Consider the following 22,870-nt stretch of genomic DNA (forward strand, 5'->3'; position numbering starts at 1 on the left):
AGGGATGCATATTCTGCTGAATTTCAGTGTATTATGTGATCGCAGAAAGGTGAAACATTCGCATTCTGTTCCATGTGTTAATGTGATATAAGCATTGCTTACGGAGGAACCGCTGAATTAATAAGTCTTATTAAATCCATTAAACATATCTTCAATATGGAAATGAAGGATAGTAGTGGGAAAATTAATTCATTTTTTACCACTCCTGGAGCTGACCTTGAGCATAATGTTTGTACTCTTTATTTTTAATTGGTCATAATATTCAGTTAGCTGTTGCTGTTCATACTGGTGCTCTTTTTAAGAAAATGTTCTCTGATTCGGAAAACGCAAAAAGATACAGTTGTGGTCATACAAAGACTTCACGTATTTTGAAAGAAATGGCTACAGATTCAAGAAATGAACTCATTAGTTGCATGCATCCTGAACCATTTACTTTGGCTGAAGATGGGAGCAATGACTGTGATGCTAAGCTTTATCCCTTAGCCGTCACCTGTTTTGAGGAAAAGCAGCAAAAGACTATTACTTAGGTGCTGTCTGTCCCAGACTTGGTGGTTGATTCAATGGGACATAATATTGGGAATTCAATTTAACAGTCGGAGTATTACAAAATACCAATTGATTAGTCAGAAGTTTGACGAGAAGACCACTGAACTTTTTAGGCATGTCTTGACTTCCACGTATTTTCTTTTTAATTTGATAATTATGTAATGTTCTGTTCAGACAATGCTCCAATCATGATTGGAAAGAAAAATTGAATAACTGATGTTTTAAGGGAAGCACAGCTGTATGCCTTTGTGCTGGGTTGCTTATGTCATTTGATTAACTTTGCTGATGATGAAGGTGCAAGCAGTTTGCCTGTTAAAATTGATGAACTTTTAATCAACATTGTCTATTGTTTAGAAAAGAGTTGCAAGAGAAAGGAAGGGCTTAAAAAGTTCAAAGAGCTCCCCGGCATGGAAACTACTTAGAAGATATTAAACTTGTCTGCACAAGATGGCTATCTTTAGGAAAGTGTCTGCAGAGACTGTTGGAGCAGAGGGATCCATTAGCTGGGTTATTTGAAGATGAGGTGCATGTTAGTGCTCAGTGTGCATCAAGAAGCTTAACATGATTTACAATCCCAAAACCTGAGCTTCGTGGTTCTAAAGACCATGGAAAGAGGAAGGCTATAGAGTCATCAGGATTGGTTGCCCCAAAGAGATTTGCATCTGCCACAAAATCTGACACTCCTGTCCTGAAGAACAACATTATTCAAACCCGTGAAGCAAAAACTGTTTATTTGCCTCTTCAGGCTTAAACAAGGCATACTGTGCTTTTGTATATACTGCCATTCCTATATTTGAGAATCTCAGTCCTGCACTTCAGAGTGCTTCCCCTTAAATTCATAAACTGTGAGAACTAATGACTAAGCTATTATAGCTGCTTCTCTCCAGGTTTGTTAAATCTAAAGTTATAGAAAGTTCAGTACCATCTTCTTGAGAATCCGAGAGGCAATGATAATCTAGTTATTGGTGTTCAGACAATGAATTTGGTGAAGAAACTTAACGATAAAGACAAATAGACATTATTTTCGTCTGTCAGGGCTTATTTCTTCTCTGTGTGTGATTATATCATAAACAAGTTTCCGCTCAGTGATGAAGTACTGAAGCATGCAAAGGTAGCAGAAGTTTCCAAAATCGAGAATGCCAAGTTTTCTTCTGTAGAATTTCTTGTAGAAAGGTGTCAATCATTGCTGCCAAGGAAGGGAAGTGAGTCACAGGGTGTCTACGACCCAGGACAACCGGGAGATCCAGGAAAAACCTGGGAATTGTTTCATCTGGGAGAAAACTGGGAAAAACCCGGGAATATTTTTGAGTTCCGGGAATTTTTCATTGTTCTAGTTTTCAGTTAAATTTTTGTGATTTTGACTGGTAAGAACCAATACTCCAACAAAAAAATTTACTGTATCACACTTCTGCAGAATAATACTGCAGCAGCAAAACATGAACGAGAGAAAAAAACGAAAATAAAACTTAAGTCACAAAGAAAATGCGCCATATACAACAACAAAACACAGCGCTCATACAAGCGTCTGCCAACAGCAAAGTGTGTCAAAGGCTTTAGGAAGACTGCGCAGTGCTTCTGAACAACAAATTGCCTCCAATGAGCGTGATGTGACAGTTTTTTACATTAGATTCGTTTTAATGCAAGATCTTTTAATGTTTCACATGTACGAACATGCGGGCTTCCTGGTCCATCGTAGCTGTGCAAGTGCAGTGACGCCTATTATCTGGCGCTCTCTGACAACTGCTGAAACATACCTTTCTAATAGGTCATGGAAAAATATAAGCAATTTCGAGCCCAGAAGATCAGACATTTACGTCGTTATTAAAAAAATTTTACTTGCACATTTATGTGATGTATGACGCGCAAAAAAGATCAACAATATATGTGGAAGCTTAGCTTCTCTTGCAGCTTATTAATCCTAGAGACCAATATTATATGTGATAGCTTTGCTTTTCTTGTAGCAACAATTGTACATTAATTCAAGCCATTAATTTTTCTTATTTGTGTGTTCGCGCTACTTAAGAGTGATCTTGCTATTGGCTGACATCGCGTGTCAAATTCTGTCATCAGCTGGCGAGATCAGGTGACATGAGCTGTGACCGGCTTACAAAAGTGCGTCGCAATCTAGATTTTAATGCTTTGGAAAGTAACGTGCAGTGTTTGGTGGAATTCGAATTTATACCTTCGTAACACGGAAATATGCTGTGTATATGTTGCTGCACCTCAAAGATCTTTCCAAAACGTGTTTTTTTTCCCCCCCTGAGTTTCATCTTCTAAAGTGCCGGGAAATTCTATGCCGGTGTATATAACCTTAAACCATAAAAGGATTGATAAGTGCTGAGAAAAAGTGTACTGTCACTTAACAAGGAGAAAGTGTATTTTCACCTGGGAGAAAGTGTATTTTCAACCGGGAAATCCGGGAATTATTTTTCCTTGTCCATGCAGACACCCTGGAGTCAGCTGAGGACACAATGTGCTTCAGAGTCCATTTGGACTTTACAGGTTTATGACTCTGCCACTGTTGAGAGCAAGAACTTGACAGATGAAACCAAATGGGCTCATTTGATGAGCATTCATGGAGCTGATGGTGTACCGAAGTACAACAGGTTATCCAGGCTAAAGCTTTCTGCTCAGACTCTACTACTCAGCAATGCTGAGTGTGAGCGTGTGTTCAGCTTGGTGAAGAAGAATCGCAATCAGTTTAGGTCCTCCATGTCGAATGAAGCACTAGGATCCATTTCTGTTTTGAATACAAGAAGCAGTGGTCTACATTAAATGAATAGCTTTTCTTCAGAATTTCTGAAGAAACCGAAGAAAGTTGCTCATCTTAGTCTCTCCTCTGTAACATGTGATGGAATATAGCCAGTGTTCTGCGAACTTGGAAAATTTTGTAAATAAGTGCAAATAAATGTCCAATTTAGTAGTTTTGACGCTGCCGTTCATATCGTGGCTTGCAAGATCAACTGCAGAAAAGCTCATCTTTGTGTAGAGTGTGAAATGTTCCCACTGTTAAGTGACAACAAATGAACACTCATCAGCAAGTAACTTGTAAGTACCTAATTTCAGAGTTTGAAAATAGTGAAATAAAATATAGGCTACATTATGTGTGTTAACATTATTTGTGATCTCTTTTTGTGTAGTCTTTTTTCACTATTTTTGAACACCTTGCAACGCATGCACACGTTAAATGTTTGCGATTTGGGATCTTACTGGCTTTCTGTTTAGGGAAGTTGGCAGGTATGTTTCTGGCTGGAGAGGTAGGGGGGGGTTAACATTTTTTTTTAAAAGGCTTTGGCTGAAAGTTTAGTGTGTACAGTCTTTTCATTGCACCTCTCTGCAACTAAATGTGTCTTCTTTACGATAAGTAGCAGTATTGCTGTATAATACGCAAAATATATAGCGCACACATAGCGTTATTCATAATAATACGAGGACATGCTGAAAACCAGATAAAATTAATACATCATCTCCATAAACGTATGGTAAAAAAAATGCAGTACATAAAAAATACAGCTGCTGATGATGAGCATATAAATCTGTACAGTCGTGGGGAAAAACAAAAAAAGCAGCCTTGTTGTATTTACAAGGCTAGTAACAAAATTACTAAAAAATCTTAACTGGTTTACATTTGAAGAAATTGCTTTAAAAGTGTATTCTGCAGTCTTCTACAGAGATATGTCATATTGAGTGTTATATTGACATCAGTGCAAAATTACTTACCTCCTAAAACTTTTTGATGTATTTTTCTATGGTGTGGTTCTTGAAGTAGTGAAATACGTCTACAAATTTTTTGAAATCTTTGTAGACTTATTTTCCATATTAGTTGGAGTTCCAAAATTCCTACGCTTTAAAGGTAATACTAAATTTTCTTTGACATTAGTTTTTATCTCCATGTGACAGTTTGGTGTAACTTCAGTTAAAGTTGTTTGGTGAGGAAAGAAAGTTAAAAAGAAGTGTTATACAGTGGTTTCCTGGCCCTATTTATCCTTGCTTCATCCTATGCACTACAGTAATGAAGCAATTCTGTACCCCTACTAGACAGTCACAGTTTTAAACAATTTTAAGTGAAGCTATGTAATATTAATGATGCAATCAAACTTTAAGTAACTTATTTTGATGCACTACATAATTTAATTTATGTTGCTGAAACTGAAGAAATATGATGACAAGCGTGTGAATAGCAGCCTAGAAATCATTGACTTGAAAGGGCTTACACTTAAGAAGACATAATGTTAAGGAATTACAGATTTAAAATCAGATAATTTTTTGCTTATTGGCATTTCCCTCAAAGGCTATGAATTGTGAAGGGCACATGAAGTACCTACTGCGCTTATTTTTCATATAAGATGTACCTATCAGTGTTTTAATTTTATACTTACTATCTAACCTCTCCCCTTACCCTGGCATGTAGACTGCCCAGTCTTCGCTTTTTTTAACAAGGGAAACTTATCATTGTTGCTTGCTATAATACTGATTTATTGCGGATGATTTTGAAAGAGGATTAACAGTCTCTTATTAGTTTTGCCATGAAGTGCAGGTGGTTGCAAGCAGTTTCAGTCTACCAGCAAGATTGAAACCTATTAACTAAAATTGTGAAATTGGTGCAGTAGTCGCATTAGTGATCAGTTCCCATTTCATATACCTTTCCTACTAGTTTCCAGATAATAGTCATTGACACAAAACTTCATGAGGTACATACCGTGCATAGCTTCCTGTGTGGGGGGGGGGGGGGAGGGGGGGGGGCGGGGCTTAAAATTCACAGTATTTGTTTCTGTATGCAAGAATCTATTGAATTTCAACCCCATTAAGCAAGGAAGATACTGTTCAGAACACTTCAGCCACAAACAGTAATAGTGTTACAAATAAATTGTGTACCACCTGCACTTCAAGTGATTTTTCCATACTTTAGTAGTTTAATGTGTGCAAATTTGAGTGTATATTTGCCTCAGAATTTGCTAGTTGAAAGCTGACACACAATATGATTTCAGTTAGTGCTTTTCCAACCAACACTTTTATCAAACTCGTAAATTTATAGATCAGATATAATGCTCTGTACTCAGGTGTTCCATTTCTTGATTACCTAGGAATTTCTCAAATACTTTATTTCTTAGCTCGGAACATCTTTACTACAGCATAAAGAACTGCTTTAATTTTCAGTAGTGTACCTGAAGACACGGAAAATGTATTGCCAGTAAAACGTAGGCGCCTGCGTAGTATCTGGAATCGTTTCAAGGTCACCATGTTTGATTATTTTTCTCAGCGTGTGGCTAGTACCCAGAAGTAAGTATGCGAAGAAATGCTTGACAGTGTTAGATTTGAGCTCTCGGTTTTGCATATCAGTTAAAATTTTTATGCAGAGCACATTATTGTATTATGATTTTTATTCTTTGTGTAATTAACTGTGGTTATACAACCATTTCTAATTAAAATGGAAACAGTCCTCTTTAGTGTTGTGCTAAAGACTGTAGATCTTGCAAATGATTTGCTGCACTTAATGCACCTTTTAGTGTGAGACAATAAAGTGAATCTACTGGAAGTGCTTTATAATGAATAGTTTTAGTGTCTTCCCTAAGCAGTTACAATATTGACAATGATGGGTGATAAAAAAATCTTTACTTAGGGGACCAGATTGCCAATCACCTTTAAGATGAAATTGAGAGCAGACAGGTAAATAAGTGTGTGTGTGTGTGTGTGTGTGTGTGTGTGTGTGTGTGTGTGTGTGTAAGGGGAGGATGTTTCCAGTAAGCCGCTCTAAAATAATAGTCATCACAAACTTTCATCACTCTGGCCACCATTAACCATTCCATTTTGAAGGTAACTGATGGTCCATCCTTGCGACTGTTCTTTACTCTATACTGAGCACTATTGTTTCAGTAAATTATTTTTTTAAATCTGGTTCAGCACAGCACACATTGGCATTCCAAACTTACTGTGCCCAATACATAGAATTTTCTGTAGAGAAAAGTTAAACTATGTATAAAATGTAGCACTCTTCTTAAATATAGTTGTGTGATTACTGTTGTTCATATATTTGTAGCAGGCCATATTTTCTTGTTGTCAACTTGAGTCAAAGAAAACAAATTAGATTTGAGTATGATGTTTGGTCACAATGCCCCAGTCATGTCATTTTTACCTTCTCTAAGCTCCAAACTCTGTTTTGTGTTGGAGCATCTCAAGTAAATTATTTGAAGTGACTTTGATGATGAGTGAACCTACTGGTTTGGTAATAGGAAATTTGATTGTTGTGATATTGTAAAAAGGGGAGGCAGGTTGCCTGTAAATACACATCAATTGCTACAAAAATATATTTATTCACTGCATGTATATTGTAAACGTTGCTTTACAGGTGTGAAATTATTTGGTCCAAAATTCTGGATTTTGATAGAAATAGACAAAATCACACCAAGTATGTGGCTGTAGTTTAGATAAATGTGTACTATTATTGAGTATTAAGATAAGAAATCAGACAATGGAAAATCCAGGTTGGAATACCAGAGAAGGAAAGTTGCTACTCGCCACATAGCGGACATGCATCCCTGCCCCAGCCTCCTCCTTACCCCCACCCAGTTGCCACTCCCAGCATGCACTGTTGCTGCTGCTCGCAGTGTGTTTTCAGCTCTCTGAAACTGCAGACGTGTGTGCAAGTTGTGTGTGTGTGTGTGTGTGTGTGTGTGTGTGTGTGTGTGTGTGTGTGTGTGTACTGCTAACAAAGGCCCTAATGGCCAGAAGTTATAATTGTGTGAATCTTTTTGTTGTGCCTATCGCGACTCAGCATCTCCGCTGTATGGTGAGTACCAACTTCCCTTCTCTGGTATTGTAAGATTAGAAATCAGAGAATTTAAAATGGAAAAATATAAAACCCTGCCAGTGAAGAAAATTGTATTGATGTTTTTTACTGCAACAATAAAACTAATTGAGCACAGCAACTATTGGGTCAGTAAAGACTCTGTGTTAACATGCAGCAGGAGAAAATAAAAACAATTCTTGTAGATATATTGGCTTTTGGAGAGTGCATGGGCACATTTGGCTAGATTGTTTGTGTTTCTTGTTAATATAACAATTTTGTTGATGATATCACCTGTTGCAAGATTAACTTTTATTCCGAATGTTGGTGAACTGCCAAAGGTCCTTGCTTCAAACAAATCCTGTGGGGTCATCCCCCCCACCCCCCACCTTTGTGTTCCTCATATTCAATATGCAGCCTAATGCATTTAGTTGTATGCATTTCAAAAGTATTTTATTTATTTTTGTTGCAGAGAAATGGAAGTGTACACACAAAACCACCCAGTACCATTCTCAAAAATGTTGACGTTTTTCCGCAAGGAGCCATTCTCAATAAAAGCTTATTATGTTGGGAACATACCTTACCCGGATCCTTACATTGGTAACCATTAAGACATTTCATTTAATAGCCAGTTTATATTAAAAATGTGAAATAAAATATTTGTGGGTGTTGGAGATTTGAAATTGGCCATGAAGTGCTTACTTCATATGTATGCATAATTAATTGTTTCATTCACATTAAATAAATAATAAAGTGAAGCTTTTTTTCCCCACTAAACTGCTTTATAGTTTGTGCAAGATATGATTTCATCAGACATTATAGAAATATTTAGTAACTATTACTGAATTTTAATTACTTGTTTGCTTTTTAATTTCAGGACAATTTATTGTAAAAGATGTAAAACCTACTCCGGAAGGAGAAAGCCAAAAAGTTAAAGTTAAAGTTCGTGTTAATCTGCACGGAATATTATTGATCAGCAGTGCATCACTTACAGAGAAGAAAGAAGCTACAGAACAAGATTCGCAAGAAGACACATCAATGGAAAATGATTCACAGAGTGCTGCATCTCAAGCAGGCAGTCAGAATGATGCACAGGCTGAACAGGCAGCAAATCAACAAAACCATATAGGTGGAGAGGTGAGGAGACGTAAACGCAGACTTGACGCGAATCAACTTTTAGCATGGTTTTATATGGTACGTGGGTGCTTGGTAGTGTGACAAGTCCTCGACTAGAAGTGGCGGGGGAGAAAGCAGGATGAAGAACTGCAGGCAAATACTAGGAATAAAAATGGTGGTTAATAACTTTTCAGATAGATGTCCAAGATGTAAAGCAATTTACTGGAAGCTTCTCATAAAAGTTAAGTCTCCCACAAGTATTTGATGGAGACAGAGATGGTAAAATGAATGTTCCTGCAGAATTCTGTGAACTACTGGCAGGAATCGAAGGTTTTCTTCTGTTTTTGAAGTGAGACAGCAAATTACATGAGAGAACAAAACCTTCTAGTAACACTCTTCCCCTACCCTGCTTCAGTTTTTCCCTTCCTTTAAGCTATCCTGCCAGTAGATGTTATATTCAGTAGTTATTGTGTTTTCTGACTACTGAATATTTCTTCTTGTGCTGTTCTGCTCCTGTCACTTAGACATTATGTAAATTGCCAATTGTCTTGATGTTTTGTCTGCGTGTTGTTCATGTCTTCCTCATTCTTCTGCTGTTAAGAATGAAATAATAATACAGTTATCTTTTTTAAGTCCATTCATTTGTTAGTGGTGGTTATCTCATCTGTAAGAAGCTAACTAGTCTTCAGTTTCATTACCTTTGCAATTTTTTGCTGTTGGTGTTCAATGCACCTGGCTTTGCATAGTTTCCAGAACATTGAAGAATCAATTTCCTTGTGCTGTATGAAATATATTGATGGCGTTTGACACCTGCTTCTCTCTCTCTCTCTCTCTCTCTCTCTCTCTCTCTCTCTCTCTCTCTCTCTCTCTCTCTCTAAGAAACATTCCACATGGGAAAAATTCCACATGGCTTGTGTCTGTATATGTGTGGATGGATATGGGTGTGTGTGCGAGTGTATGCCTGTCCTTTTTTCCCCGTAAGGTAAGTCTTTCCGCTCCCGGGATTGGAATGACTCCTTACCATCTCCCTTAAAACCCACATCCTTTCATCTTTCCCTCTCCTTCCCTCTTTCCTGAGGAAGCAACCGGGGGTTGCGAAAGCTCGAAATTTTGTGTGTGTGTGTGTGTGTGTGTGTGTGTGTGTGTGTGTGTGTGTGTGTGTGTTTTATTGTGCCTATCTACCAGCGCTTTCCTGTTTGGTAAGTCATGGAATCTATATATGTATGTTTGTGTGTCTATCGACCTGCCAGCGCTTTTGTTTGGTAAGTCTCATCTTCTTTGTTTTTAGTGATATGGTTATAATAGAGGGAAACATTCCACATAGGAAATATATATCTAAAAACAAAGATGATGTGACTTACCAAATGAAAGTGCTGGCAGGTCGACAGACACAAACAAACACAAACATACACACAAAATTCAAGCTTTCGCAACAAACTGTTGCCTCATCAGGAAAGAGGGAAGGAGAGGGAAAGACGAAAGGAAGTGGGTTTTAAGGGAGAGGGTAAGGAGTCATTCCAATCCCGGGAGCGGAAAGACTTACCTTAGGGGGAAAAAAGGACGGGTATACACTCGCACATACACACACATATCCATCCACACATATACAGACACAAGCAGACATATTTAAAGACAAAGTTGAAACTCTTTGTCTTTAAATATGTCTGCTTGTGTCTGTATATGTGTGGATGGATATGTGTGTGTATGTGCGAGTGTATACCCGTCCTTTTTTCCCCCTAAGGTAAGTCTTTCCGCTCCCGGGATTGGAATGACTCCTTACCCTCTCCCTTAAAACCCACTTCCTTTCGTCTTTCCCTCTCCTTCCCTCTTTCCTGATGAGGCAACAGTTTGTTGCGAAAGCTTGAATTTTGTGTGTATGTTTGTGTTTGTTTGTGTCTGTCGACCTGCCAGCACTTTCATTTGGTAAGTCACATCATCTTTGTTTTTAGATATATACTTCTTTGTTTTTAGATATATTTTTCCCATGTGGAATGTTTGCCTCATCAGGAAAGAGGGAAGGAGAGGGAAAGACGAAAGGATGTGGGTTTTAAGGGAGAGGGTAAGGAGTCATTCCAATCCCGGGAGCGGAAAGACTTACCTTAGGGGGAAAAAAGGACGGGTATACACTTGCACACGCACACACGCACATATCCATCCACACATATACAGACACAAGCAGACATATTTAAAGACAAAGAGTTTGGGCAGAGATGTCAGTCGAGGCGGAAGTGCAGAGGCAAAGATGTTGTTGAATGACAGGTGAGGTATGAGTGGTGGCAACTTGAAATCAGTGGAGATTGAGGCCTGGTGGGTAACGGGAAGAGAGGATATATTGAAGAGCAAGTTCCCATCTCCGGAGTTCAGATAGGTTGGTGTTGGTGGGAAGTATCCAGATAACCCGGACGGTGTAACATTGTGCCAAGATGTGCTGGCCATGCACCAAGGCATGTTTAGCAGGTTCTGGGTTTGAGGAGATGAGGAAGTGGCTCTGGTTATTTGCTTCTGTACCAGGTCAGGAGGGTAGTTGCGGGATGCGAAAGCTGTTTTCAGGTTGTTGGTGTAATGGTTCAGGGATTCCGGACTGGAGCAGACTCGTTTGCCACGAAGACCTAGGCTGTAGGGAAGGGACCGTTTGATGTGGAATGGGTGGCAGCTGTCATAATGGAGGTACTGTTGTTTGTTGGTGGGTTTGATGTGGACGGACGTGTGAAGCTGGCCATTGGACAGGTGGAGGTCTATGTCAAGGAAAGTGGCATGGGATTTGGAGTAGTACCAGGTGAATCTAATGGAACCAAAGGAGTTGAGGTTGGAGAGGAAATTCTGGAGCTCTTCTTCACTGTGAGTCCAGATCATGAAAATGTCCTCAATAAATCTGTACCAAGCTTTGGGTTGGCAGGCCTGGGTATCCAAGAAGGCTTCCTCTAAGCGACCCGTGAATAGGTTGGCGTACGAGGGGGCCATCCTGGTACCCATGGCTGTTCCCTCCGCTAATTTCTAATTTCAATTTGCTGCCGCCATACCTCACCTGTCTTTCAACATCATCTTTGCCTCTGTACTTCCGCCTCGACTGACATCTCTGCCCAAACTCTTTGCCTTTAAAAATGTCTGCTTGTGTCTGTGTATGTGCGGATGGATGTGTGTGTGTGTGTGTGTGTGTGTGTGTGTGTGTGTGTGTGTGTGTGTGTCTATAAACATACCAACAATTTCGTTGGTAAACACACACACACACACACACACACACACACACACACACACACACACACACTCTCAACTTCATTCTGCACAAGAAATAAACTGTTTTGTCTAGTCATTAATAAAGTTGATGTGAATGTTGTTTAAAAATTTTGGTGCTGTGCTTCCTCTAAAAGCAAAACTGTGAGTTTTCCTTGAATACTCTGTGAATGCCAGCCCCTAACAAGTATGGAATTGCTGTTAAAGCTGAGTTTCTGAATATGCTATGTTATGACACTTGTTAGAACAATACTTAAACAGACTAATCCATCCTGTAATACATTTTTATTATTAAACACTGCCAGCAGCCTCACAATTTCTTCCAAGCTACAACCTGCTTGGATTAGTGATGGAGAAACATAACATGTCGGTATGAAGCCTAAAAAAAATTGGCATTGTGTTACTGTCTCGCAGTTCATTATTGCCTCAAGGAACCTTTCCAATTAGTCTTATGCCCAGACCTAAGAAGAAACCTAGGCCAACTTTAGGTAGAATGCCATTCTCAGTGACCTCCACCTTTTTGCTGTGCTCTGTATATTTCCCTGTGTTAACATGTTCTACCAATGCAACAGAATAAATTTTTATCTTATACAGTAAGCTCCCCATTGGCTACTTTGAACATCAAATACTGGCTGCTGCCAAAGGAACTTTCATACATTACGTTTTGCTACCAGCCAACTTTGGACCTGTCCTAATACAACTCTCGCCCCCTCACCCTGTGTGTGTGTGTGTGTTTGAAAGTAACTATTGTGAGTGGGAAAGAATGCATCTTTTGTAATTTTGAAATTACGATCTCGTGCTGTGGTTTCTGTGTGTATTTTCAACTAATCACAGAAACTACTGTAATGATTTAGTTATGGTTTTTGCTAATGGGTAGTGATGAATTAAAAATCACTGCTACTGTAACGACAATAATATTGCTATACTCTGCTGAATGGAAGAACTCCTTAGGGGAAATGAAACAAACTAATTTGTCAGATAGTTGCTGTATTTACCTTTCACCGAAAATGTTGATAGTAGAGGAAGGGAAGGGAATGAGTTTTCACAGTTTAGTTTTCTCAGCAGTCTAACCGAATTGTGTGTACCCAATTGTGAATTTTGTAAACCATGAGTGCTAATGGGTACAACTTCACTGTAGGTTGACAGTTCAGCAAGTTTACTTCACCCTTTATTAAATTTATTTGAAATTAAGTACTCCTCCTCCACCCTTCAGTTTCATTAACTTAATTTGGACACAAAGTAACATAATTTGCTCATATAACAAATAAATTGTAACTAACATTCTTTGATTCTTTTACTTACCTGAATTTTAACTCTTCTGTAGGATGATGCAGAAGGACAAGGAAATACTGAGAAGAAAGAGGCATCAAAAAAGAAAAAGATAGTGAAAACAGTCGATCTGCCTATAGAGTCTTATACTCATGGCATATCACAACTAGATCTGAATAACTACATTGAACAAGAGGTAAATATTGAAGCTTATTCTACCCTATTTGCAACTAATAATTCATTGTAAATGTTTAAAGATTGAGGGACTTCTTTTCAATATGAGAACTTGGCTAGTGCTGTACATTACACTGTACTGTGTAAATTTTATTTTTTTTTCCCCCCAGTGCAAAATGATTGCAAGTGACAGGCAAGAGAAGGAACGTATTGATGCTCGCAATGCTTTAGAGGAATATGTATATGATCTTAGAGGCAAACTTAACAGTGATGAAGAACTTGCAACTTTCGTTAATGATGCTGATAGAACATCGCTTTCACAGCAGTTGGATGAAACTGAAAATTGGCTGTATGAAGAGGGAGAGGACTGTAATAGACAAGTTTATGTTGATAGACTGTCATCATTGAAGGTAGGTGTGAAAACCAAATTAGAATATGAAATAAAATTAAAGTTTTACTTCTCTGCTACTACTAAGACTGCTCTCATGGGGCTCATTGTACTTGTTGCCGATGGTGCTTGGATTCTTTGTGTTTTTTACACTCAATTTCTTACCTTCTGGCCTTCTAAGCTTTTCAATTATTGATTATATGGTCCCCTTTTTTAGATGTCACTCGATAATTTGTTTCTAAATTTTACATAGCTGCAGATTATGCAGGGAAGGTCGCCCAGTGTGGCGTATAGTTCACCTGTGTGCCTTTCTCTCTTTGTACCCTTCTTTCTTGGAACAGTACCATGTCCAAAACCCAGGATAGTAGCCATTCAGTTGGGTGGTGGTGTCGGTGGTGCCTGAGCTGGAAACTCCCCACGTAAGCCAAGGAGTATTTGCCTGTCACATCTGGGACAAAGGGGACTCCAGGCAACAGTTTACTGGCCACTGCTGTGGCTGCCTGGAACGCATGGGGAAAGCCCTCATTTGAAGTGGATGGTACCATGGCAGAAAGTCACACATGAAGTGAATTAAACTTCCTTCTGACTTACTACAATATGGGGAGATATGACTGTAAAACCTCCCCTTCCCTGGTTATGCTGTGGGAGGAATAGAGCTCTCAGAGAAAAGGTAAGAAATACTCCCCCCAATACTTGGTTTGTTCTATGAGGGACACGGACTTCTTTTGGTTACAAAACCTTTGTTCTTTGTTGAACATCTCGGGAACAGATTTGGAGAAATCGCAGTGATTTAAAAAATGAAAAGTGACTCCATTATGATTAAAACGGCTTTCCCCACCTAGTCATGGGCACTGCTCGCCTGGGACAAGATGGGTGAAGTTCCTGTCACAAGAACCCCCATAAAAGTCTGAATATGGTACAGGGTCTGTTTTTCCAACAAGATTTCCTTCTACAGCCTGATGAAGAGTTGCTAGGTATGCATTTTGTCCATGTCCAGTGGAGACCAAATGACAACAAGAGTGGATACTCGAGGCTTAATCCTCATCCTCACCTTTGAAGGTGACTCATTCCTGAGGAGGTCAAGGTCGTGGTATATCGCTGTGCTGTCAAGCTGTATGTTCATCGTCACGTGTGATGCTGCAAATGCATGTGATTTTGACACAAGACTTAATGTTGCAATGCCAGCCCAGTCTGTAGGGATTGTGGCAGTCAGTTACACACAAATGTAGCTTATGCCCCTTCCCTTACTGTGTCACCTGTGGAGAGCACTACTCCCCCTGTTCACTAGACTGCACCATTTTCAATCGTGAAAAGAAAATTCGGTAATACAAGACCCTTGACCACGTCACATATAGAGAGACCAAGAAGGAAATAAGATTGCCTGCATCCTACATGTATGACAGTGAGGTATGCTACTGCTACAACAATATTGCTCACTTTAGTGATTGTATCATTGTTCTCCTTGTCTTCTAAATCTGGCCTTTGGGACTACCTATCTACACCAGCTCCCCTTTGGAAGCATTGACTAGACTCCCTATCGACCAGGATAGTCATCCAAACAGAGGAAGATTCTGATCGCCCCATGCCACCACACATTGCTTGTTACACTTCTGTATCTGAGGTAGCATTCCTGGTGACCCCAGATGCCCCCACCCCTGATGCACCTTGATTCAAAACAGGTGTGTGTTGATGGTGTATCTTCGCAACCAGTGGCAGCAGGTGGAACTGAAGCATGATTTGCAGCCTTGATCTGTGTATACCCCCATAGCATACTGGTACCATGATCCTCCAGTGAAACAGTAGCAGTTTCATCCGCCACTGAACTCGGCCGCAACATCTTACATGTGCCTCTGTTTGTTGTATCGCAGTGTGGGAAACTTTTTCACAACAATGCAAGCCCTTTCCGTACATGGCTGTTGGCCATTTTTAGGACCATACTGACTATGAAAGAGCATCGGGTGATGTGTCCAAACAAGTTCAGGATTCTATCTACAGCAAAAATGTGCGGGTCCAGTTAGAAGGAGCACTCCATTGGAAAGGCTGGCATTTGTGGGGGATTTTCTCGCAGTGAGCCAGTCACCAACTCAGTCTACGTCCACGAAACACAAATGTAATGAGGCTAAAGATTCCAGGACTGTCATAGCTGCATGTCGGTTCCTTGTGGTATCACCTACTGAAGGATGTCAGTCCTTTGTGATGGTTAATCCATTTGTTATTCAGAAAGGTGTTATGTAATTGCTGTCCATGTGAAATCCTGCTCTCCTTTGCGTAATGGCACTTGGCTTTCGATTACAGATTGTGATTCTCAAGCCCAAACAACTGCTTGCAGCTTCTCTTCTCTATGGCTGCCCTGTTCATGTTGAGGCCCATTGAATGCTGAATTCTTCACGGGGTGTTATTTACTCTAGGCTGCTCGATGGTCTGACCGAGGGAGAAATTTACTGTCACTCAGCCAGATGTAGTCGTCTGTTCTGTCTCAGAAGAAACCTCTCAGCCTGCAGGATCCAGGCAATCACAGAGTGTGGGATTATGGGTAGTTGAGAGCTCCAATGTTAGGTGCATTAGGGGCATGACTGGCAAGAAGGGGAAGAAAGCCAATTTACAGTCAGTGTGTGTACCAAGTGGAGTCATTCCAGATGGAGAACACTTCAATCTCGAAGGGTGCAAAACAAACACAGGAAGAACATAGATACAGGTACCATCAGTTTAACAGTTCTAAACTGTCTTAGCTGTGTTGGGAAAGTACCAGAGCTCTAATTGCTAATAGAAAGCACTGATGCTCAAATTGTGATAGGCACTGAAAGCTGGCCAAAGTACAAAGTAGGAGAAAAGCGCAGTTGTGCAGCGAAGCTAATGGTGTTCCGAAAGGATAGGCTAAACACAGTTGGCGGTAGCATGTTTGTTGCTCTTAGAAGTGGTTTATCTTGTCGCAAAATTTAATTATTTAGTTCCTGTGAGATAGTGTGGGCAGAGGTAATTCTTGGCTACTGAAATAAAAAATAATTGAATCATTTTACTGGCCTCCCAATTCAGATGATACAATTGCTGAAAGGTTCAAAGAAAACTGGAGCTCAGTTTCAAACACATGCCCGACTTGTACAATTATAGTTAGTGGTGACTTTAATTTACACTTGATATGTTGGCAATAATACATGTTCAAATCCGGAGGTACGCATAAAACGTCATCTGAAATTGTGCTAAGTGCATTCTTTGCAAAGTGTCTTCCAGTTAATTCACGAGCCCACGCAAATAGTAAACTGTTGTGAAAACACACTTGACCTCTTAGCAACATATAATCCTGAGCTAATAATAAGCATCAAAATGGATACAGGGATCAGTGAACTCAGGGTTGTCATAGTGGGATTGAATATTGTAACCCCCAAATCATCTAAAAATAAATGAAAAATACAGCTATCCAAAAAAGCAGATAAAATCACTTGACACCTTCCTGAGAGACAAAATCTCCACTTCTTTCATATTAGCGATATAAGTGTAGATCAGATGTGGCTTAAATTCAAAGAAATGGTATCGGCAGCAGTTGAGAGATATATACCAAATCAATTAACGAACGACAGAATGGATCCTTCTTGGTATACAAAAACGGTGAGAACAGTATTGCAGAAACAATTAAAAAAAAATACCAATTTGAAATGGATGCAAAATCTAAAAGATTGGCGATGTTTTACAGAAGCTTGGAATTTTACGCAGATGTAAATCCAAGATGCTTATAATAGTTTACACAATGAAACTTTGTTTCGAAACCTGGCAGAAAATCCAGAGAGATTATGGTCGTATGTAAAGTATGCTAGCGACAAGACAGTCAATGCCTTCTCTGCATGATAGCAATGGAAGTACTAACGACAACAGTGATCCAAAAGCAGAGGTACTAAACATAGCTGTCAAAAATTCCTTCAGCGAAGAAGATGAAGTAAATATTCCAGAATTCAAATCAAGAACAGCTACCAACAGTAGTAATGTAGAATCAGATATCCTCAGAGTAATGAAGCAACTTAAATCACTTAACAAAAGCAAGTCTTCAGGGCCACACTGTATATCAATTACGTTCCTTTCAGAATATGCTGATACAATAGATCCATACGCAACAGTCATACACAACCGTTCACTCGACTAAAGGTCTGTAACCAAATACTGTAACCAAAAGCTGCTGGGCGAAGAGCTTCACGGTCTCCCTCCATGCCCAAAGCTACTTCAGAGAAGTCCTCCCTGCAAGCCCGTAAAGAGAAGCAAGAGGGCAAGCAAACAAAGAAGTCTGCTAAGAAAAAGGACCCTCCAGTGGCCCCAACACCACCACTCCCTACCAGTTCTGCATCTGTAGATGAGGTGGAGATCTCAGTGTCCCCTGAGGACCTGGATTTCACTGATCACTCATCCACAATAGGAATGGCTACAACTACACAATCAGTGGCAGCAGGTGACCCTGAGGCGTAACCTGCCTCCTTGCATGCTTTATACCTTCCCAGCCGCAAGATAACGTCATCCTTCAGTGGAATTGCTGTGGTTTTTTCCACCACCTGGCTAAGCTAAGGCAACTATTAAGCTTTACCTTTGCTTTCTGCATTGCTGTCCAGGAAACCTGGTTTCCGGCAATGGGGACCCCTGCCCTTCAGGGCTGTAGAGGATATTCCAAGAACTGTAGAGACTATAATCAAGTGTCAGGGGGGGTTTGTGTATATGACCTGAACTCAGTATACAGTTAACCTGTGGCCCTTCAAACCCCTCTTGAAGCCCTGGCTGTCAGGATATGGACAACACAGGCAGTAACTGTTTGCAACATATATCTTCCTCCAGATGGTGCAGTACCTTTGAATGCATTGCCTGCACTGATTCATTGACCCTCTAAACCTTTCCTACTTTTGGGAGATTTTAACGCCCATAACCCCTTGTTGGGTGCTGTGCTTACTGTCCGAGGTAGAGATGTCGGAACTTTACTGTCTCAACTTGATCTCTGCCTCTTAAATTCTGGGCTCCCACACATTTCAGTGTGGCGCATGGCACTTACTCAGCCATTGATTTATCCCTCTGCAGCCCAGGACTTTTCCCATCTGTCCACCAGGGAGCCCACGATGACTTGTGTGGTAGTGACCAGTTTCCCATCTTCCTGTCACTCCCCCAGTGCCATTCCCCCAGACGTCTACCAAGATGGGTTTAAACAAGGCAGACTGGTAAGCTTTCACCTCTGCTGTCATCGCTGAATCTCCCCCACATGGTACCATCGATGTGGTACTTGAGCAGGTCACTAGAATGATAATTTCTGTGGCAGAAAACACGCACCCTTGTTCTTTTGGGTGCCCCTGGCGAAAGTCAGTACCTTGGTGGTCCCTGGAAATTGCTGAGGCCATTAAAGAGCATCGGCAAGCTCTCCAGTGACATAAGTGGCACCCTTCCGTAGAGCACCTAATAACTTTTAAACGACTCCATGCCCACATTTGCCAGCTTATAAAAAGACGGGAACAGGAGTGCTGGGAGAGGTGCGTCACGACCATTGGGTGCCAAACATGACCTTCCCAAGTCTGGACGAAGATCAGACATGTTTGTGGGTACCAGACCCCAACAGGTGTTACTGGCATTAACATCAGTGGTGTGTTATCTGCCGATGCAAACGCAATTGCCGAGCAATTTGCTGAGCACTATGCTCGAGCTTCCACGTCAGAGAATTATCCCCCAGCATTTCGCATTCTCAAACAGCAGATGGAAAGGAAAGCCCTCTCATTCTCTGAACGTCACAGTGAACCCTATAATGCTCCATTTACAGAGTGGGAGCTCCTTAGCGTCCTTGCACATTACCCTGACATAGCTCGTGGGCCGGATCAGACCCACAGTCAGATGATTAAACATCTCTCGTCAGACTACAAGCAACATCTCCTTGTCATCTTCAACCGGATCTGGTGCGTTGGCATCTTTCCATCACAATGGCGGGAGAGCACCATCATTACAGTGCTCAAACCCGGTAAAAACCCACTTGATGGGGATAGCTATCGGCCCCTCAGCCTCACCAACATTCTGTGTAAGCTGTTAGAATGTATGGTAAGTCGGCAGTTGTGTTTGGTCCTGGAATCACATGGCCTACTGGCTCCATGCCAGGTCTGTTTTCGCCAGGATCGCTCTACCATTGATAATCTAGTTTCCCTCGAGTCTACCATCTGAACAGCCTTTTCCAGTCACCAACACCTGGTTGCCATCTCTTTTTTATTTATGAAAAACTTAAGACATGAACTGGCAACATCATATCCTTGCCACATTGTACGAGTTGGGTCTCTGGGTCTGCTCCCGATTTTTGTCCAAAATTTCCTATTGCTCTGTACTTTCAGTGTCCAAGTTGGTGCCTCACATAGTTCCCCCTATATCCAGGAGAATGGGGTCCCGCAGGGTTCTGTTTTAGTGTGTCTATTTTTAGGGGCCATTAACAGTCTAGCAGCAGCAGCTGTCAGGCCGTCGGTGTCACCTTCTCTGTATGCAGACAACTTCTACATTTCGTACTGCTCCTCCAGTATTGGTGTTGCCAAGCGGCACCTACAAGGAGCCATCCACAAGGTGCAGTCATGGGCTCTAGCCCACGGCTTCCAGTTTTCAGCCCCGAAGTCACGTCATGCACTCTGTCAGTGTCTTACCATTCATCCAGAACCAGAACTTTACCTTCATGATGATCCACTCGCTGTAGTGGAGACATACCGGTTCTTAGGACTGGTTTTAGATCCCAGATTGATGTGGCTTCCTCATCTTCATCAGCTTAAGCGGAAGTGCTTGCAGCTCCTCAATGCCCTTCACTGTCTGAGCAACACCAACTGGGGAGCAGATCGCTGTTACTGCTGCAGCTCTACAGAGCCCTTGTTCAATCCTGCCTTGACTATGGGAGTCTGGTTTATGGTCCCGCGGCACCCTCAGCATTGCGTTTACTCGAGCCAGTGCACCACTATGGCATTCAACTGGCAACAGGAGCTTTTAGGATGAGTCCGGTGACCAGCGTCCTGGTGGAGGACAGAGTCCCTCCATTGAAGGTTAGGCATACACAACTGCTTGTCAGTTACACTGCACACATTCGTAGTTCTCCTGAGCATCTGAATTACCGTCTCCTTTTCCCATCCACTGCGGTTCATCTCCCACATCAGAGGCCCAGGTCAGGGCTTAAGATTGCAGTTTGCTTCCAATCTCTTCTGTCTGAAGCGGAGTCCTTGCCTTTATCACCTATGCTCGAGGTCCATTCACGTGCACCTCCATGGTGTACACCTAGGCCGAAGCTTCGCTCGGACCTTCACATGGTCGTAAGGACTCAGTTAACCCCACAGCTCTTTGCTGTCACTGCCTCTCGCTTCTTGATGTGAAGCCGGACCATAAAGTGATTTACACTAATGGCTCAATGGCTGGTGGTCACACTGGCTTTGTGTATGTTCATGGGGGACATGTAGAACACCACTCCTTGCCAGATGGCTGCAGTGTTTTCACTACAGAGCTGGCAGCCACGTCTCATGCTCTTGAGCGCATCTGCTCATCTCCTGGAGAGTCGTTTCTTCTCTGTACTAACTTCTTGAGCAGCCTACAAGCTATCAACGAGTGCTACCCCTGCCATCCTTTGGTAGCGACCATCCAGGAGTCCATCTGTACCCTGGAACCGTCCAGTCGTTCCGTGGTGTTTGTGTGGACCCCAGGCCACATCGGAATCCCAGGAAATGAACTTGCCAACAAGCTGGCCACACAGGCTGAACAGGAACCACTTCTGGAGATCGGCATCCCTGTAACTGACTTGCAATCATTATTACCCCGCAAAGTTTTTTCAGCTTTGGGAGATGGGATGGCATAATCTCAGTACGCACAACAAACTGCGTGCCCTTAAGGAGACTAGGAATGTGTGGAAGACCTCCATGCAGACCTCCCGCAGGGACTCTGTGGTTCTCTGCTGGCTCTGAATTGGCCATATGTGGCTAACACAAGGCTACCTCCTCCGTCACGAGTACCCACCTCAGTGTCATATGACTGTCCTCCACATCTTAATGGACTGCACACTTTCAGCTGCTCTTCAGCCAACTTTTAACCTTCCCAGCACCCTACCTTTTGTGTTGGATGACAATGCCTCAACAGCAGATTTAGTTTTATGTTTTATTCATGAAGGGTTTTTTAGCATACCATCTAAGTGTGATCATTTAGCCTTCTCTCTGAGGTCGCCACCCTCCCTCCATTTTAATTCTGTCATGCTTTCTTTGCATTTGTTTGTCTTGGTGGCCTTCTTTTCCGTACATGTGTTCATCTCGCCTTGTCTTTTTGGGGTGGACATTTTTGTGTGTTGCAGATTATCTGGCTTATTCTCTTTTATTATTGTGATCATCCAGCCCAGACCATCTGCCCTATGGTTTTAATACCTTCTACTACTTTTCCTTGTTGTGTATGTTTTCCCCATTTTTTTTTTCCTACAGTTCGTTTTCTTTTTAGGTGTGGCGTTGGGTGTTTTTTGTACCTTGAGCCTTGCTTGCGTCAGGAAAAAGGGACTGATGACCCTGTAGTTTAGTCCCTTTATACCCCAAACCAACCAGCCTCTCATTGCCCCCTTTCCTTCTCATCCTCAAAGAGACGGTACAGGGAAAGGTTCATGACGTTTGGGTCAAAAGCTGTCCCAAGTGCCATCAGATGTCATTCTTTCACGTCTGACTGATGAGGAGGACATCATGGAGTTGGATGTCTTGGATGCAGTCAGCCCCTTCACTCCCCCTTGATCGTAATTGAGAGGCTTCTTCTGTCATCACATGCATACTTGCTAAATGAGAGACAGAGCACTCACTCCTGTACAGCAAATGGGGTTGTTCTCTGCCATTGATCCCTCACTTTGCTCTCCAGCTCTTGCTCACACAGCTCAATGGGAAGTGGTCGATGACTTGCACAGAAGTGATCGCTTCCCAGTCTGGATTCACCTGCCAGATGGATTGGAACCCGAAGGGCAACTGCTGCGATGGGTGCTTGGTTGGTTTGATTGGACACTGTACAGCCAGTTAGCCCAGTGTGAACATTGTGCGAATGTCGAGACATGAGTGGATCGCACCGCTGCAGCATACATTCCACAGTCCATGGAACAACAGAAGAGGCAACCTGTCTCTTGTTGGAGTGCCAAATCCCACTCTGCTATCAGGACCAGGCGTGCGGCTTCGCATAGGTACAAGTGTCGGCCAACTGCAAAGAAACATGCAGCCTTTAGAGTGATGAGGGCGAAGTGTTGCTGAATTATTAGAGAGCGAGAAGATGCCGTGGCAACAGTTCCTGAACACCATTAATTGTTCCACCAAAAGTTCGGTTGTGTCAAAGAGAATCAGGAGAATTTCCAGGAGTGGAGGCAGATACCCCATGGCTGTTCTAACAGG

The 22,870-nt window shown here is 41.6% G+C and overlaps 1 protein-coding gene across 2 annotated transcripts in view; it reads left to right on the forward strand.

Moving 5' to 3' along the window:
- The window catches only part of LOC126475476 (heat shock 70 kDa protein 4), a 73,997-nt gene that overhangs the window by 32,713 nt on the left and 18,414 nt on the right, over positions 1 to 22,870 (forward strand). For both annotated transcript variants that reach the window (XM_050103368.1, XM_050103369.1), the window contains exons 8-11: positions 7,803 to 7,930; positions 8,208 to 8,467; positions 13,002 to 13,142; positions 13,291 to 13,530. In XM_050103368.1, coding sequence (XP_049959325.1) covers positions 7,803 to 7,930; positions 8,208 to 8,467; positions 13,002 to 13,142; positions 13,291 to 13,530 — 769 coding nt within the window. The remainder of the gene's footprint in view (positions 1 to 7,802; positions 7,931 to 8,207; positions 8,468 to 13,001; positions 13,143 to 13,290; positions 13,531 to 22,870) is intronic.

The sequence above is a fragment of the Schistocerca serialis genome, chromosome 4 (genome assembly GCF_023864345.2).
Source record: "Schistocerca serialis cubense isolate TAMUIC-IGC-003099 chromosome 4, iqSchSeri2.2, whole genome shotgun sequence".
In the NCBI taxonomy this organism is placed as follows: domain Eukaryota; kingdom Metazoa; phylum Arthropoda; class Insecta; order Orthoptera; family Acrididae; genus Schistocerca; species Schistocerca serialis.